We start from the raw sequence: 19,211 nt of genomic DNA, 5'->3' as shown, positions 1-19,211 counted from the left end.
TATCACATTCTGGACTCCTGCTAGGTGAGTTGCTGACAGGAACCAGTCTTTGTCGGCTGCCAAGGTGAAGATAGTGACTAGGATCTGATTCAGGTTGGGTGATTTGGACCCCCCCCTGTTGAGGCAGTGGACTACGGCCGTACTGTCTGAGACTACTCTGATGTGGGTCGACCTCGGAGGGGAGATTCTCTTCAGGGTCAAGAACACCGCCATGGCTTCGAGAACATTGATATGGAACTGTCTCATGGCGGGTGACCAAGAGCCCTGACACATCTGATGTTGGGAGTAACCCCCCCAACCACTCAGAGACGCGTCGGTATGAATTGTCACTTGTGGAGAGGGGAACTGTAGAGGAACTGACTTGGAGAGGTTCCTCCGATCGGACCATGGTCGTAGTCTCATTTTCAAGACAGAGGGGATCTTCGAGGTCTTGTCTCTTAAAGGTATTGTCGCCCTCTTTCTCCAAACTCGATTGATGTCTTTGAGTTTGGCTTTTAATAGGAGATCGGTCAGTGAGGCAAACTGGAGTAGGCCGAGGACTCGTTCTAAAGCTCTTCTGGACACCTGTTTGTGTTTGAGAAAGTTCCTGACCTTGGAAGCTATCTCCCTCACCTTCTTGGGAGGAAGGGAGAGCTTGTGCTTTGAGAGGTCCCAACGGATGCCTAACCATTCGAAGAGGCTTGATGGTTGTAGGCGGGACTTCCGGAGGTTGACTTGGAAGCCCAGTTTGGAGAGAAAATGGAGTACCTTCGACGTAGCTCTTTTGCATTCCTGGTGCGACTGGGCCCAAATGAGCCAATCGTCCAGATAGGCGACGATTTGTATCCCTTGGTGTCTGAGTTGCTCGAGCACCGTCTCCCCCAGTTTCGTGAATACCCTGGGGGCAATGCTGAGACCGAAGGGCATGACTTTGAATGCGAAGGCTCTCTTGCCGAGACGGAAGCCTAGATAAGGAGAGAAGTTTCGAGCTACTGGGACATGATAATAGGCGTCGGTAAGATCGATAGAGGTGGTGACGGCCCCACGGGGAAGTAAGGTCCGTACCTGAGAGATAGTCAGCATACGGAACTTGTCGCAAAGGATGTAAGAGTTGAGCTTCGACAAGTCCAGAACTACCCTCAACGCCGACGAGTCTTTCTTCGGGACTGTAAACAGGCGGCCTTGGAACTTCAGGGATCGAACCCGCTTGATTGCTCTCTTCTTGAGTAACTCCGCAGTGTACTCTTCCAGGATGGGAGTGGGTCTCTGGAAGAAGGTCACCGGTGGAGGAGGGGACCCCTGTGACCATTTCCAACCCAAGCCCCTTGATATTATGCTGTGAGCCCATGGACTGAAGGTCCAATGATCCCGGAAGTGATAAAGTCTCCCTCCTACCGGCATCACATCATTGGGAGGGAGTGAACTTAGGGCCCCTCCCTCCACGGGAACCCCTTGCTCTGGGCCCGCCGCGTTGGCGGAACTGTCCTCTACCTCTGGAACTCCCTCTTTGGTATCCACGAAAGGAACCGGAGGGTTCGTAGGCAGGGTTGTATGCAGGTGAGGGCATCCAAGAGGGGTTGGGCTGTGTACCAGGGGGAGCAGCGAGGTAGACTACCTGCTGAGGAGGCGCCTGTTGTCGAGAAGTCGAGGCCGCGGAAGGCTGTGGGGACGAGGTACCCCGGGCCGCTTTGTAAGGACTAAACCTCAGCTTCTTCTTGAAGAATGTGTGTCTCTGGGGTTCGAACCTCTTTTTGGCTGAGAGACCCCACCTTACCTGCAAATTCTGGTTTGCCCTCGCTTCGTCCTGAAGAACCTTATCCACCTCGGTCTGAGGGAAGAGGGTCTTACCCCAGCAGGAGGAAGCTATCAGTCTGTTCGGCTCATGCCTGATGGTGGCCTCCGACAGAACGAACTTCCTGCAACTAACCCGTGCTGACCAGAAGTCATGGAGATCTATTTGGTAGGATAGCAGCTGGTTCTTTGTGGCGACTCTGAACAGCGTTTCCTCTGGGTAAAGAGATGCAAGGGACTCCATGGAGGTGATGGATTGGAGGGACCTAGCAAGTCTAGTACGGGTCTCGAACTCAGTTTTGAGAAGACTCTCTATTAATCTGGGAAGCTTCTCAGAGAAAAGAGTAGAAGCACAGTCCGGGTCTAGTTTCCCCACCGTGAAGGTAGAGGCCGCAGCATCCCAGGCTGCCGAGGAACCCGGAATAAGCAAAGAGGTGGGGTCCGTCTCCTTGAGAGCCGGCATGGAAGAGCCTTCTTTGATGGCCTGTATAGTCAGCTCTGTGACTTTGTCTATGAGCGGCAAAGAGATGGAGGCCGCTGTCGTAAAAATAGTGTAGGAACCCTTGTGAGGGGTGAGCTTTGAGTTAATACACCCCCACTCTGATAGTGTTCTGGCCCAGATAGCCTGGGCCTGCTCTTTTGGAAATATGACCGTTTCCTTCGGTACCTTGTCCATACGGACCAATGCATGTTCCTTTAACCGTACAAAACCATTGAACGGGAATGCTAGGCCAGGGGGATAGAACTCCAGGTCCTCTAGAGGGCGGGTGCCCATGCCCTCCAGAGTTAGGGAGCCATCTACGAATGGAGCATGCAAAGCAAACCGCCAAGGATTGTTTTTATCGAAGGGCGGCAGCTTCGATGCGTCTGGGGCAGAAGGGGGAGGGAACTGAGTTCCGGCGCGGATCAGAGTAGCCATCATATCCTTAATCTCTGTTATTGCACCAGAGTGATGTTGAACTTGATCCCTGACCAATCCTTTGATCAGTTGGATGGGGAGGAGATCAGCCCAGGGTACCTGAAAGTCACCCGTTGGTTTTTTCTTGGATTTGGTAGACTTAGACTTCTTAGGAGTAGTGGTTTTACGAGGAGCAATATGAATATCAGGAGCTGTCGAGGGTCCGGGGACCGGTGACGTTGATACTGGCAAAGCTGAAGTCTTATAAGTTCGAAGTGGCTTCACCTTGGGTCGTACGGAGGCAGAGGGATCCCGAGGAGAAGCCTTAGAGTTATCAAAACCTAGAAAGGAAGAGGTAGAAGAGGGAGTAGGAGAGAAAAGGGTTTCCACCAACTCGGCACCACTTACCTGCTCGTCCCTGGGTTCTACGTCTATATCCAGACCAGCCATGTCCATTGGTACGAGGGTTTCGTCCTCCACGGAAATGGTAGCCCTGACTTCTTCAATTAAAGGGGCAGCAAGGTCAGGAGAGACTGCAGCAGTAGTCGAGCCTGGGAAGAGACGGGAGGCCATATCCCCATCGAGGAGATAGGGAGCGCCAGACGGGGCATTCCTGCCAAAGCCCGACACCCACGGCCGAAGAGTAGCCCTTGCTGACCGAAGAGAGACATCATCGGCCTGTAAGATTTGCAGTGATTAGTGATGGAGGAGGGGGTTTGCCCTCCTAAATATACTGTGTATATCATATTCATGTCTATATTAGTGTCTGCCAACGAGAAATAAGGAACAAAGGGAAAACCCACTTACATCATCATTCAGCAGAACTGACGACAACTCGTAACAGAACGAGCACAAATCCGGGAACCACACTGGGTATTGGGCCTGTCCCGGTTCCTGGATAAAGGGAATGGAGCAGTGGGCATGAGACCGGCAGAGGTCATGCCCAACGGGGTCGCTGAACGAGGCAGAGCATCCTTCAGCAGTACAACGGGCCTTCTGTAAAAGAAAGGAGACATGAGTCTGGTGATGCTTGAAACTCTGATAAGGGATAAAAACCTATTATTTTAGAGTTCTGGCACTCACTGAATTACCTAAGCACCCATATTGCCTTGACCAAACAACTAACTATTAACTTTAAGTTGATACTGCCCCATACCATTGTTGGCACTTTAAAATTCAATTGTCTGTATATTTGTAATGCACCCAATTCTGTTAATGACATAAGGATAATAAGCTTAAAGTAATCCGCCGACCTCCAAGGGTCGGGGAAGCAGTGACATGCCCTTAAAATAAATACAAACACCAGCCTTAGCTAAAGGCAAGGCAAATATAAGTGTGAAGTGTATGGGCGACCTCCGGTGAAGCCGGAGCTCCGGTGAGGCCGGATCGTAATGAAATGTCCTGAATAAAGGAGCCTTAGCTAATTAGCTAAGGCAACTTTAAGTGTTAAGTGTTTGGGCGACCTCCGGTGACGCCGGAGGATAATGAGATGCCCTGAATAATTCAATTGTGGCTAATAATTCAATTGTGAAAGATAAAAAGCTAAGTCGTAGCTAAAGACTAAAGCTTAGATTATAGTAAAGCGTATTTACGATCTCCGGTGAGGCCGGAGGGAGAAGAAAGGTCCTGAATAATTATTGTGAATAACAACACAGTTGTAATAACAAAGGCTATTGTGGATATGGCCGTGGCCTGAGACCGAAGTAAGGGCCACCGGAGGGTCTTATCTAAACAATATGAAGCCCGTCCCATGTAGTAAACAATATAAATATAACAATAGAACGAAAGTTATTGAGAATCCCTCGTGGCGGAGTATAACTCAAGGCGGAGTGGATAACGTTCATAACTACTCCCGAGCCGTAACGGGGAGAGGGCGAAACACGGACCAAAATAACTCTAACAATTGAATAGTCACGAAAAAATAAATAACTCGTAAGTTATCATCCACCCAGAGGGGGAGAGGTGAGGGAGGGAGAACCCGCTGACCGCACAAAACGGAAAACGGGAAATCCGCTCCCCCACCGGAGCTAAGAAAGAAAACGAGAGAAAGGGGTAACTCGTGACTGCGAACAGAAAACGGGGACCCCAATCTCTCGCTCTCTTGGACACAAAAACAGGACTAAAAATCACAAAACACTATTATAAACGTATAAAATAAAAATGTACATCCAATAATACTACGATCGAAGAATAGCATCCGTTAAAACTTAAAATAAATAGCACTGTTCCTTTAACCGAGTCGAGTGACGAACGCCTCGGGCGGTTACTAAACAAAAACAAAGCTAAATCGCTATCTCGATCGTAGGCTGGACTTACTTGCAAAAAGTACCATGAGCAAAAAAATAAAAATAAAAATAATAACGGTTCTAAAGGCATAAGGCCAGGGACTTAACCTAGAACCTAAGTGACAGAGTACTAAACGGGCAGATAAAGATGAATTCCCCAACAAGTGAACAAACAATGGCCGCCATGAACGGCCAGACGGGGATAATAAAACAGACTATACTGGATATAAAACACAAGCCCGGTACAATAATATACTGTCAAAACAAACTATGGTACTTAACATTGGAATGTGTGAAGATGGAGCTTCGGACATGACAAAATAAATCCACGATAGATAAAAAAGACCGAGAGCACAACGAAAACATTCAACACTTTTGAATTCCAAAAAGAAGGATGTTGTTCAGATGGCGCTCGCGTCGTGGCGTGGGTGGTGCGGCGATGGGGATGTGTCTAGGGCCTCTGTATCGGCCCATCCCTTTGGCGAAGGAATTAACTAAATGGAAGACAACCTGTGAATAGTGGATTTCACGCGCCTTTGCTTTATACACGACACCCAAAAGGTGCTCGCGCGAGGGTTGTAACCTCAGCATTCCATGCTTTTATCTTTCTCTGGTATAATTGGAAGGTTTTTATCAGAAAAGGTATACAAGAAGGACTTTTCGCCCGGCGCCACAGGTTCGACCCAGAAAAGAGAATGCAATCTTAGAAGTACAGGGTGGTTTTAGAAGAGGTAGGGGTTGTATGAATCAGATTTTTACAGTTAGGCAGATATACGAGAAATATTCAGCATAAGGTAAGGAGGTGTATGTTGCGTTTTTGATCTGGAGAAAGCGTATGAGAGTTGATAGGGAATCAATGTGGAATGTGATGAGGTTATATGGAGTTGGTGGAAGGTTGTTGCAAACAGTGAAAAGTTTCTACAAAGGTAGTAAAGCATGTGCTAGGATAGGAAATGAAGTGAGCGATTGGTTTCCGGTGAGAGTGGGGCTGAGACAGGGATGTGTGATGTCGCCGTGGTTGTTTAACTTGTATGTTGATGGAGTGGTGAGAGAGGTGAATGCTTGAGTGCTTGGACGAGAATGACCATGAATGGGAGGTAAATCAGTTGTTGGTTGCGGATGATACTGTATTGGTTGCAGACGCGGAAGAGAAGCTTGGCCGATTAGTGACAGAATTTGGAAGGGTGTGTGCGAGAAGGAAGTTGAGAATTAATGTGGGTAAGAGTAAGATTATGAGATGTACGAGAAGGGAAGGTGGTGCGAGGTTGAATGTCATATTGAATGGAGTTACTTAAGGAGGTGGATCAGTTTAAGTACTTGGGGTTTGTTGTTGCAGCAAATGGTGGAGTGGAAGCAGATGTACGTCAGAGAGTGAATGAAGGATGCAAAGTGTTGGGGGCAGTTAAGGGAGTAGTAAAAAATAGAGGGTTGGGCATGAATGTAAGTGCCTTGGTATATGTATGTACTAAGATATAAAGAGTATTATGTACTGAACAATAAATGGAAAAATAATACCTTGTCCTAAAAAGGTCTTTACAAGTCACTACCCTAAGAAATAAATTTTAACACTTACCAAACGCAAACTTTTCACTTCCCACTGTATAAAACTTCCTAGGTGTCTTAGTGGCAATAAAAGAGGCATTAAAGTTCTTCAGTACCTACAAGTGAGCCAATGACCACTATGAAAAGGAAGGAGTAAAAAGTGTTAACGTTAACCTCAACACTGGGCATTATTGGGAAAGCCTTTTAGTCTGAAAAAAGGGTAGAAATAAGTATAAGGAGTAAGTCACGAGAAAGTATCTCTCGAGTGTTACTCTACAGTATTATAATTCAAGATTTAACTAGACAACATGCACATAGTTATCATCGTCTCCTCCTACGCCTATTGACGCAAAGGACCTCGGTTAGATTTCGCCAGTCATCTCTATCTTGAGCTTTTAATTCAATACTTCTCCATTCATCATCTACTTAGCGCTTCGTAGTCCTCAGCCATGTAGTTTTGGGTCTTCCAAGTATTCTAGTGCCTTGTGGAGCCCAGCTGAATGTATGGGGAAGTATCTTTCTTGGGAAGTGCAAAGAGCATGCCCAAACCATCTCTATCGACCCCTCATCATGATCTCGTCTACATATGGCACTCGAGTAACCTCTCTTATAGTTTCATTTGTAATCCTGTCCTGCCATTTATTTCCCAATACAGTATCCTTCTGAGGGCTTTGCTCTCAAATCTACTAAATATATTTGAGATCGATTCATTGTATGTAATTTCAGGCAATTTGATTTCCAAATATTACTTAACCAAGCCATTGTCTGATTTTTTTTTTCAATCTTTCACTAAACTCTTAATTCTAAATACCCCATATTGGAGATCATAGTTCCTAAATACTTAAATGATTTCCTTCCTCCTTCCAATGATATTTAATCTTCCATTGCATACTCCGTTCTCATCATCTCTGTCTTTCTTCTCATTATCTTCAGCCCAGCCAAACCTTGTGTGATATTTCATGCATTCTGGAAAGCTAGCATTGCAAATCCTGTGGTGTTCTGCTAATAAGGACAGCTAAATTCCTATCACCAATCCAGTCCAATCATTCTCCACAATCTCCGACTCTTCTACCAATTACGAAATCCATCGAGGATAAACATAGATAACAACACATTCCCTTGGAGTACTCTGCTGTTCACTGGAAATTCATTTGATAAGACTCCATTAACATTAACATTGCACTTGTTATAGTCATGAACAGACATAATCAAATTTACATACAGTATTTAAGAGGAATTCTATAATAATGCAGGACTCTCTATAACATCGGCCAGTGTACACTATCAAGAGGCTTTTTCATAATCCACAAATGCCATCAAAAGTGGATTTCTATATTCTACGCATTGCTGTACAACACATTTCAAAATGAAAATTTGGTCAGTGCAAACTTCTACCTTTTCTAAATCCTGCTTGTTTATCTCTCAACTTTTCATCAATCTTTCTCTCCAGTCTCTTTAGAATAAGCATACTATATATTTTCATAACAACTGACGTAAGTGTTATTCCTCTTTAATTATTGCAATCAGTCAGGTCTCCTTTTGTTGCCATTTTCACAAACACTCTTAACTCCCATTCATCAGGTTTTGCTTCTTGTCACATTCTACAAAACCATCTTGTAAGTACTCTGGGAGTAACTCCATTTTCGGACAGTATCATCTCAGCAATTCTTCCATCGTATCCAGGGGCTTTCCATCTCTTTAGTGTTTTGAGGCTAGCTTCAACTTCAAACACACTGAATTCATTCATGGGCACATCAAGGTCATCAGCTTCTAAGTATATCAATCAAATTATTCCCTTCATATCTCCTATCCATAACCTCACTAAAGTGTTCCATCCAACGTTGTCTTTCTTCATCTTCTGTTGTTATAATGGATCCATCTCTCTTTTTGATGGCTATATGCTTCTTCTCCTTTGCCCCACTTGAGATTTCATTAATAATTCTATGAGCAATTCTTATACCATAGCCACTTCCTAGATTCATAGCTTTGTCAGCCTCATCTGCTTAACTGTCTAAATATTCTTTCCAGTCATTCATAGCTTTTCTTTTAACCACACTATCAATACTGGAATACTTACCATGCTCTACCTTGTAATTTTCATTACTTTCTCAAAAACTTTCAACAATCAATTTCTGTTTTTGTCTCCTTTTTATAGTATCACAAGTATCATTTGATATCTATGGCTTTCTCCTTGTAAAAGCGTGCGTGTCCCAAGACTTCACTACCAACTGACTGATATATGTTCTTCATATCACACCATTCTTCATTAATTATCTGCTCTTTGTCTCTTAAAGTCTCTAAGACTGCAAATCAATTCCTAAATTCAATTGCAAAAGTTTCTCTGTGCTCTTCTTCTAAAAGTTTAGTTGCATCAAACCTATATATTCTATCTACCTTTCTGTTGGGTGCTTTCAGTTTTAATTTCAATGTGGCAATGAGGAGCTGGTGATCATTACCAATATCCGCACCTCTATAGTTTCTTAGATTTCTCAGTGTCCTTCTTTTCTCTTTATTAATGGTAATGTGATTTATTTGATTTTTGTAATTGTCACATGGGGAAGTCCATGTATACTTGTGGATGATCTTGTGTTGAAAAAGAGTATCTCCAATGACAAGATTGTTTGCTGAACAGAAACTTATGAAATGTGCTCCATTTTCATTTGCAATTTCGCCAAGACCCTCGACACCCATCACATTCTCTATCCATTGATTATTCCTTCAAACTTTAGCATTGACGTTGCCAATCACAATTTTCATATCTCTCTCTGGGATCTCATCCATTACACTCTGTAGTTCTTCGTAGTATTCATCTTAACTTTCTTCAGGGGAATTATTTGTTGGGGCATAGCAAACTATAATACTCATGTTGCACAAGATGAACGAAAAAAAGTTAGATGGCTATGTGCAACAGAACACAAGGAATGATGGCATGTAAAGGCAGAAAGCCATAAAGCAGAAACTGAAGGACAACTTAAAAATCATTCAAGTGTCATTAATAATACATGTCGCAAGAAGCAACATGATGAGTAACCGCCTACAACTACATAGGTCAGAGCCTATTTATGAAGGAATTTCCGATACATTTGGGTTTTATTAACTTTACTAAACTTGGTCTTGATGTTGTAAAACTAGTACTTATTCTAAGACGTAGCATCAGCCCTTAATCCTGCCATGTTACCAAGTATCTAAACTATATTCAAAACATGAACATGAGTTGAAACTACTAGATATCTATACAACTCCAGTTGAACAATCATTGAGCAATCTGTTGATATATGCACATTGCATTATCAATGTTGTCAATATAAGTTAGCAGAGAAAATCAATGCTGCGCTGTCTTATGATCCACTGAATATAGGTACTGGGGTCAAAATTCTTGAGTATTTACCTTGTATCTGACCAAATTTAGTTATTTGCCTTAAACAAACTCTTACACTAACAATACTTATGAAATTATATTTGTGTATCCTTGGCTATTTAATGTTCTTTAGGTCACTAAAAGTGGTTACTTGAAAATACAGTGCTGTTATTATTACATCATTCAAATCAAGTGTAGACTGAAAATAGAGTCATGGTTACAATTGTGCTCCTTGCAAGTCAGGAAAGCAAATCTTTGCAGTAACAATATTTTCTATACACTGCATCATTGATGCAATGACTCTGATTACCGTAAGTATTGATACGGGAAACTTCTGCTGCAAGTTCGAATCTTCTTGCTTGGAATATAACTGTTGCTTCCAATGTCCCTCCTCCTGGAATTCAAAAAATATTCATAGCACATAGCCCAAGAAATACTGTAATTTCATAAATGAACTATATTTCAGATTTTAAACTTTTTTTCTGGAATTTTACCCAGGTACCAAATCTATTTGCTTAAAAGTAAAAATGCACAAGATATTAAAAAAGAAGCTAGTACCCTAGTGTCCATTGAAAGCTGTAACCCGAAGTCCCAGCGACACTGGAATCCAAAGGACCAGAAGGAAGAGCTTCTATAGGAGCCTTCCTTGAAAGCTTAAACTCGAAGGCCCAGCCACAGCCGAATTCACAGTCCCCAGGCTAGAGCTGGAAGGAAGCAGAAGGCATATCAACAGTACTGTGCCTGGATGGCACTTTGAGTGGGTTGACCATACAGGGAGCAGATCGATGCCTCTGCTATTCTAGCTATCAGCAAAGCATTAACGGGGAACACAAGTGTACCAAATCCCGGTGGACCGGTAATCTGCTTAGTGGAACCTGTCCCAAGTTAAACCTAGGCAGTTGAGTGGTTGTCAAAATGTCCCCCGGGACATACTTCTTCAGCAACCAAAGGGCTCCTCTGAGAAACCCAGCAGTAAGGCTTTCTCCTCTACAGAGTTTAAGTCATCCTCAGATCCAAAGTCAACAACATGGATAGGGGCCTGGTCCACTAGGACTAAATTACAAAAAGCTCCAACTGCTAAAATTTTGGTATCAAGACTAATGAGATCTGCGAGATCCCTCCTGCTTAAATACTCAGTTGACCCTACAATCTTAGAAAATTGTTTGATCTACATAGAAAAGGAAGAAAATGGCCTTGGCTCTTAGGTGTTCTGCCTCAGGATCCGAATTCCAAACCAAATTATTCCACACCAAACAAATTTTACATTTTTCAAGGTCCCAACCCCTACCCATTTCAGCAGGACAATTACAATGCACCTAACACCTATGACCCCATTTTGGGTTAGCCGGGTTATCATATCCAGCCCATATACATCTTGGTTTAATGTCACTCGTCTGGGGGTAGGAAATCACCAAGACCTTTACTATAATTACCACCAAATTAAGAGAAATAGTCTTACAACACTGTTACCCACTTATCTATGATATTCACTTCAGTTGGACAGGTGATGGTCCACCCTCGACCCTATATAATCTAACCTCGTGGTTTACCAAGCCAAAGGTTGAGATAAACTGCTAAAGGGATCCTACCCAGTCATGAAATATGAAGGAATTCACATAATATATGATTCTATCATACCTCTCTTCTCTCCCTCCAATACCCTTATAGGATGAATATGGAAGGAGAACTACTTTTAAGAACAGCTAACTGACTCGCCAGTCCTCTCATCTCATGGCTATACAGTATACCCAAATGGAGGAGGATGAGAACATCTCCCCTCTAAAATATCTTTTGGGCTCAAGCCATGACGTCCTGATGGAAGGTTCCTTTAGTAGCTTCCCAAGGGCATATATGACTACAATGATATTCCCAGAGAATCAAACCAAAGGTTTCACAGAATTCTAACTCCTGGCACGAGTACCCTTAAGATTTACTCTCAAGGATATCGTATATAATCAGGGGACGTATTCTTGACACGATACATGGCAATCTACACCCCGAATAGCCTTTACGCTTCGATGGGGATTCGTGGCAGAATTAGAAGGGTAGCCGCATTAGATACCCTGGTTCCCCTATTACTATCGTATCACAACCGCGCCAATTCCCTCTGGCAGTCATTCCTTTATTTGTAGCGCCTCGCTACGGTGGTGTTCCCTGTTGATCTGACATTTTCGATCGATTTCTAAGGATCTTTATGCTTTCTACAGCTTCTTTCATCCATCTAGAAAGTTGAGTATTCATTCTTTACAATATGTATTTTAGTTCCAGCCTCACAATGAAATTAGCGTAATTATTGTGTTTGGATCTACGCCGATTACTGGTGTCGCCATAGGCGCTGTCGTTCATTGGGCATGTGTTATTTAGTTAGCAGAATGACATTCCCAGTTTAAATAGCATTAATTGTTATTATGAAAGCTATTTAGGCATTCTATATTGTAAAGGGATTTTGACGAAGGAAAAATCTATTTCTGGGAAGAGGCCTGTGACGCCCGGTGAAAATTCCTTCTTTGTACTTATTCTAATATAAATCTTCCAAATATACTAGAGAAAGATAAAAGCATGGAATGCAGAGGTTACAACCCTCGCGCGAACACCTTGTAGGTGTCGTGTATCTAACAAAAGGCGTGCGAAAACCACTATTCACAGGCTGTCTTCCATTTAGATAATCCCTTCATCAATGGGGAGGGCCGTGACAGGCCCTAGAGAACACAGTTGAACTACCCCACCGACACCTACCACGCTCGCCCTCCAGGACATCCTTCTGGGCCTGTAAGTTCTTTAGATAGTGGCGTTTGAAAACCATAGGAGATTTCCAACCCGTATATTTTTTAAGGTCATCAAAGTCCATGTTCTGGAAGTAATTGATGGAGGTAGCTATTGACCGTATATCATGAGCATGGGGAAATGAATCCGGGTTAGCATGTTTAATGAAGTAGAGGATTTGTTGTCTGATACCTTGAATGGTCATAGTACCCCCTTGTTCCCTGATAAATAAGGGGCCAAACGAGCGGGTGGCAGATCTAGCTAAAAAGGTCCTGAGAGTAGTGACTGGTCACAGCGAAGGATCCTGGGGAAGAGAGATAATCTTCCAAGGGGACCACCTATTTTGCGGGTCCTCATTTTTAGCTAGGAAAGCTCTGTCTGGGGAAAGCAGTACTTCGCCTGTAGGGAGGAAATCTATGTTTTCCGGGTTACGTGAGAGAGCTGCTAGTTCTGAGATTCTAGCACCTGAGGCCATAGCTGTTAGAAATAGAGTCTTCCTAAGCAGAGTGATATAAGAGCAGGACTCATTGTCCGTGTCTGATGCAAGTTTGAGGACATTGTTCAGAGACCAAGAGACTTTTTGCGGCCGATCCAACGGCCGAAGCCTAGCACATACTTTTGGAATAGATGAGAAATAGGAATCAGCCAGGTTAATGTTAAACCCAACAAGGAAGATCTTCTTCAAAGCTGACTTGATGGTAGTTATAGTGCTAGCTGCCAAGCCCTTGTCAAATAGGAAGCTAAAAAACGAGATGGCTAAATTTGGAGTCATACGAGTGTGGTCTGAATTCTTTAGGAAATCTGCTAATTTCTTAACAGCCGAATAATATTGACGAATTGTCAAGTCCCTTTTGTCCGCTTCGATGAAGAGAACGTTTTCCGGGTCAATGTTTGCGTCTTTATGAGCTGCAAACTTCATGAAGTCCACAAAGTTAGGGTTTTGGCTATCCTTGAGGAATCTGACACAGTCTGTGTTTGGATTACTTGGGTTAGTTTGGGGAATGGAATCCGGAAGGGTCGGAGTTTCAACTCGAGGAGGAGAGGAAACCAACTGCTCTTTGGCCAGTGAGGTGCTACTAAGGCCACTGCCCCCCGGAAGGAGCGTAGTTTGTGCAATACTTTCATTAGAAGATTCACTCGTGGAAATAGGTAAATCTCTCTCCATTGGTTCCAATCCAGGGTTAATGCGTCTATGGCATAAGCCTGAGGGTCCATGTTTGGTGTCACATAACACGGAAGTTTGTGATTCATCTGAGTTGCGAATAGATCTACCTGAAGGCCCGGAACCAGCCTGAGTATCCACCGGAATGAAATTATGTCCAAAGACCATTCTGATTCCAGTGGTTTCGTCCTGGATAGTGAGTCCGCTATCACATTCTGGACTCCCGCTAGGTGGGTTGCTGACAGGAACCAGTTCTTTTCTGTTGCCAAGGCGAAGATAGTGACCAGGATCTGATTCAGGTTGGGCGACTTGGATCCTCCTCTGTTGATGCAGTGTACTACGGCTGTGCTGTCTGACACTACTCTGATGTGGGTTGACCTCGGAGGAGAGAGCCTCTTCAGGGTCAAGAACACTGCCATGGCTTCGAGAACATTGATATGGAAGTGTTTCATGGCAGGTGACCAAGAGCCCTGAAACATCTGACGTTCGTAGTAACCCCCCCATCCACTCAGAGACGCGTCTGTATGAATTGTCACTTGTGAGGGTGGGAATTGAAGAGGAACCGATTTGGAGAGGTTCTTCGGTTCGGACCATGGCTGTAGTCTCATTTTCAAGACAGAGGGGATCTTCGAGACCTTGTCTCTTAAAGGTACTGTGGCTCTCGTTCTCCAAACTCGATTGATGTCTTTGAGTTTGGCTTTCAATAGTCGATCTGTTACTGAAGTGAATTGAAGAAGGCCGAGGATTCTTTCTAAGGCTCTTCTGGACACCTGTTTGTGTTTGAGAAAATTCTTGATCTTGGAAGCTATTTCTCTTACCTTCTTGGGAGGTAGAGCCAGCTTGTGCCGTGCAAGGTCCCACTGTATGCCTAACCATTCGAAGCGGTCTGATGGTAGTAGGCAGGATTTTTGGAGATTGACCCGAAATCCCAGGTTGGCGAGAAAACGAAGTACTTTCTTCGTAGCTCTGTTGCATTCCAGGGCTGACTGAGCCCAAATGAGCCAATCGTCCAGATAAGCAACGATCTGAATCCCTTGGTTCCTGAGTTGTTCTAACACTGTCTCTCCCAGTTTCGTGAATATCCTGGGTGCAATGTTGAGGCCGAAGGGCATGACTTTGAACGCAAAGGCTTTCCTGCCTAGACGGAAACCTAGGTACGGAGAGAAGTTTCGAGCTATTGGTACGTGATAATAGGCGTCGGTAAGATCGATAGAGGTGGTGACGGCCCCACGGGGAAGCAGGGTCCTTACCTGAGAGATGGTCAACATCCGGAACCTGTCGCAGAGGATGTAAGCATTTAGCTTTGACAAGTCCAGGACCACTCTCAATGCCGACAAGCCTTTCTTCGGAACTGTGAACAGGCGGCCTTGGAACTTCAGCGATCGAACCCGTTTGATTGCTTTTTTCTTTAGTAACTCGGTGGTGTACTCTCTCAGAATGGTAGTGGGTTTCTGGAAGAAGGCCACTGGTGGAGGAGGAGAACCTTGTGACCATTTCCACCCCAAGCCTTTGGAGACTATGCTGTGAGCCCACGGACTGAAGGTCCAATGGTCTCGAAAGTGGTAAAGTCTCCCCCCTACCGGGACTATATCATTGCGAGGGAGTGAATCTAGGTCCCTTCCCTCCTCGAGAACCCCTTGTCCTAGGTCCGCCTCGTTGACGGAACTGTCCTCTAGCCCTGTAGCTACCTCTCTGGTGTCCACGAAAGGGACCTGAGGGTTCGTAGCTAGGGTTGTATGCGGGTGAGGGCATCCAAACGGGGTTGGGTTGGGTACCTGGGGGAGCAGTGAGGTAGACCACCTGTTGAGGGTGCTTCGGTTGTAGAGTCGACGAAGCAGTGGGAGACTGTGAAGACGAGTGGGTAACCGACGATTGATGGTAGTGACCTCGGCTCGTCTTGTAAGGGGCAAACCTCTGTTTCTTCCTGAAGAAAGTTTGCTTTTGAACCTCAACCCTCCTTTTGGCAGTGAGGCCCCACCTCGCTTGCAAATTTTGGTTTGCTCTCGCAGCGTCTTGTAGTACCTTGTTCCCCTCCTCCTGAGGAAAAAGGTTCTTACCCTAGCAGGGGGAAGCTATCAGTCTGTTCGGTTCATGCCTGATCGAGGCCTCAGATAGAACGTGTTTCCTGCAACTAACCCGAGCCGAACAAAACTCGTGTAAGTCGATTTGGAAGGACAGAGACAGGTTCTTTGTGAATACCCGGAACAAGGTCTCGGTCGGATAAAGCGAGGCTAGAGACTCCACGGAGGTAATGGAGTAGAGAGACCTAGCTAACCTATTCCGTGCCTCAAACTCAGTCTTGAGAAGATTTTCTGGTAATTTGGGAAGCTTCTCGGAAAACAGATTAGAGGCGCAGTCTGGGTCTAACTTCCCTACTGTGAAAGTAGAGGGGGCATCATCCCAGATAGTAACGGTACTCGGGATGAGCATGGAGGTGGGGTCCGTCTCTTTAAGAGCCGGCATGGTTCTGCCTTCTTTGATAGCTTGAAAAGTAAGAGCTGCCACTTTATCTGTAATAGGCAAGGTAATAACTGGAGAAGCTGTAAATATGGTGTAGGCTCCTTTGTGTGGGGTGAGCTTGGAATTAGTGCACCCCCAGTCCGACAACGTCCTGGCCCAGAGAGCTTGGGCCTGCTCTTTAGGAAATATTACCGTTTCCTTCGGTACCTTGTCTAACCTAACCAAGGCATGTTCTTTCAATCGGATGAAGCCGTTGAATGGGAATTCTAGTCCCGGAGGGTAAAATTCTAGGTCCTCTAGAGGACGGGTGCCTATGCCTTCCAGTTATGGCACCATCTATATATGGAGCATGTAAGGCAAACCTCCAAGGGTTGTTTTTCTCGAAGGGGGGTAACTTCGATGCGTCTGGGGCTGAAGGAGGAGGAATCTGAGTTCCGGAACGGATCAGACTCGCCACCATATCTTTGAGCTCCGTCATAGCTCCTTGGTCTGTCCTAGACTGTCGTTGTAGATGCTGTTGTATCTGCTCTTTCACAATATCCCTGACCATGGTGGCGGATAAGGCGGGCTCCCGAGCCGGATCCGCTAACGAAGCCCTGGACTTAGCGGACTTCGACTTTTTAGGAGTCACGGTTTTAGGTACAGTAATATGAACATCAGGATCCTTTGAGGGTCCCGGGACCGGTGACACTGATAATGGCAAAGCTGAAGGCTTAAAGCTACGTAGTGGCTTCACCTTGGGTCGTACAGGAACGGAGGGACCTCGAGGAGAAGCCGTAGGTTTATCAAAGCCGTGAAAGGAAGTAGTAGAGGAAGGAGTGTGGGGTGAAAGGGGGTCCACCAACTCATCACCACCTACCTGCTCATCCATGGATTCGACGTCCAGATCTAGAAAGGGCTCGTCCTCCGTCACTAAAACCTCTTCTTCCGTTAGAATGGTTGCTCTAACCGCCTCAATTAACGGGGCAGCTGTCTCCGGTGGAACTGCTGCAGTAGTAGAGCCTGGGAATAGGCGAGAAGCCATGTCTCCATCAAGGAGATAGGGTGCGCCAGACAGCGCATTCCTCCCAAAACCTGACACCCAAGGACGGAGAGTAGCTCTTGCCTCCCGAAGAGATTCATCATCAGCCTGAAAGAGGAGAGGGGATTAATGATGAAGCAAAAACCGATGTAAATATATAAAGCCCAATTAATTCCTCTCAAAGGATATTAACAGGAACAAACTAGAACCAACTTACCTCCTCGCTCAGGAGTAGGGATGACAGCTCATAGCAGAGCATGCATGACTCCGGGAACCATATGTAGGGGGCTTGTCCCGGTTCCCGAGAGAAGGATATGGCGCAATGGGCATGGGACCGGCATAGATCATGGCCCATGGGATCAGTAAAGGCAGCGGAGCAGCCCTTGGCAGCGCAGCGGACTTTCTGTAAAAGAAAGAAGACATAAGTCTGGATGTTCCTTGAGATTCTGGTCAGTGACATATGAATCCACAGAAAACAATTAAAACTAAATTGTGTGTGAGTAGGGTAGTAGCTAACACCTTAATATATTAAGAAATTATATTAATAATCAGTAACCACGTAACATGAAAATATAATCTTCATCGGTATCACATTGTTAACTCCGGTTCTGAACGTCTGCTTGATCTCTGTTTGTACCGGAGATCAGGTGACAAAGGCCCGTCATCGTGATATCGTGACCGTCATCGGTACGATAACATTAACCTCAATTCTGAATGTCTGTGTTATCTCCAGTGAAGCCGGAGATTCGATGAAAAAAGGGGCCGTAATAGTGTAATTGTGATCAAACATGACAAAGGTTCGTGTGCAAAAGGCCTCGACCGGAGTCTGAGTGCCGGATTCACCGTTGCACTCCAAATATCTGACTAGTTCTCACCTAATGAGTATCCATTATAGCGGAGTATAACTCAAGGCGGAGCTAAGGGTGTCGGCATAAAACGACCCCAATTAATGACTCATACACTAACGTAACCTTTTAATAGTGCTAGCTATATTAACAGTAACCACATCAATAAAACGTGTATAACATTAAACGTAATATCATCAACTCGGATAATAAGAGGAGGCCTGAATAACTCGTGATCGTAAAAAAACGGAAAACGGGAAATCCACCTCTCTTACTCGAGCTAATAAAGAAAACGAGAGAAGAGGTAACTCGTATCTGTAGAACAGGAAACGAGCACTCTATGCTCCCGCTCTCAAGGTTATATAATAAAATACCAACCTCACACAATAATATGATAAGAAAAATAATAAAATTGATTGCTTTTTTCTTAGTAAATGTAATAACCAAGAACGAAGAATAACAACAATGTAACAAATAAACAAAGATTTAGTCTAAATCGCGCATCCTGAGGCGAGTACAAATCTAAACAGACTAAATCGCTATTCTTCGTAGGTCCAAATTGGACTTGCTAGCAAATAAATAAATACCATAGTAAAAACTAATAATAAATAATGATAATAAAACTGGTCATAAAATGTAAGTGATATAACCTAGATGACAGAGTACCAGATGGGCAATAACAACTTGAAAATTTACCGAAGCGAACACAACCCAAAATGGCTGCCGATACCGAGGCAAGCCAATCGCTTCCAAAATTAAAAACCACAATACTGGAAACAGAACAAATGCCCGGTACTGCAATAAGCTGTCAAAACAAACTATGGTACTTAACATTGGTAAAGGTGAAGTAGCAACGTCAGTCATGTTGAATTAACGACAAACACTTCAAAAAAACACTGTGCAAAAAATTCTCAACTTTGCGGGCAAGTCCAAAACAGAAGGATGTCCTGGAGGGCGAGCGTGGTAGGTGTCGGTGGGGTAGTTCAACTGTGTTCTCTAGGGCCTGTCACGGCCCTCCCCATTGATGAAGGGATTATCTAAATGGAAGACAGCCTGTGAATAGTGGTTTTCGCACGCCTTTGGTTAGATACACGACACCTACAAGGT

The 19,211-nt window shown here is 44.6% G+C and overlaps 2 protein-coding genes across 11 annotated transcripts in view; both read right to left on the bottom strand.

Annotated features, from left to right (window-relative positions):
- Positions 1 to 1,384: 1,384 nt before the first annotated feature.
- On the bottom strand, positions 1,385 to 5,630 carry LOC137656703 (uncharacterized). The gene is made up of 3 exons (XM_068390915.1): positions 5,236 to 5,630; positions 3,476 to 3,665; positions 1,385 to 3,346 (listed from the first exon to the last, which is right to left on the bottom strand). The coding sequence occupies exons 1-3, from the start codon at positions 5,265 to 5,267 to the stop codon at positions 1,385 to 1,387; spliced, it is 2,184 nt and encodes a 727-aa protein (XP_068247016.1). The 5' UTR covers positions 5,268 to 5,630.
- A 4,318-nt stretch (positions 5,631 to 9,948) lies between these two features.
- LOC137656626 (uncharacterized) overlaps positions 9,949 to 19,211 on the bottom strand; it is a 265,028-nt gene continuing 255,765 nt past the window's right edge. For 9 of the 10 annotated variants that reach the window (XM_068390796.1, XM_068390831.1, XM_068390823.1 and 6 more), the window contains one exon: positions 9,949 to 10,247. In XM_068390796.1, the coding sequence (XP_068246897.1) occupies positions 10,093 to 10,247 (155 nt within the window). In that variant the 3' untranslated portion in view covers positions 9,949 to 10,092. Of the gene's footprint in view, positions 10,248 to 17,603; positions 17,663 to 19,211 lie in introns of those variants that run through there. The other variant, XM_068390849.1, reaches the window with a different exon arrangement.

This window comes from Palaemon carinicauda, chromosome 1 (assembly GCF_036898095.1).
Source record: "Palaemon carinicauda isolate YSFRI2023 chromosome 1, ASM3689809v2, whole genome shotgun sequence".
Classification (NCBI taxonomy): domain Eukaryota; kingdom Metazoa; phylum Arthropoda; class Malacostraca; order Decapoda; family Palaemonidae; genus Palaemon; species Palaemon carinicauda.
The sequence above is the reverse complement of the archived record's forward strand: the minus strand, read 5'-3'. Positions and strand labels throughout refer to the sequence as shown.

Excerpts from the sequence above, each read along its gene's own strand:
- LOC137656703 (XM_068390915.1), bottom strand. The coding sequence starts at position 5,267 with ATGTCCGAAGCTCCATCTTCACACATTCCAAT. Across the intron at positions 3,666-5,235 it reads CCATCTTCACACATTCCAAT|GAAGGCCCGTTGTACTGCTG; the intron begins GTTAAGTACCAT and ends CTTTCTTTTACA. Across the intron at positions 3,347-3,475 it reads CAGTTCTGCTGAATGATGAT|GCCGATGATGTCTCTCTTCG; the intron begins GTAAGTGGGTTT and ends CAAATCTTACAG.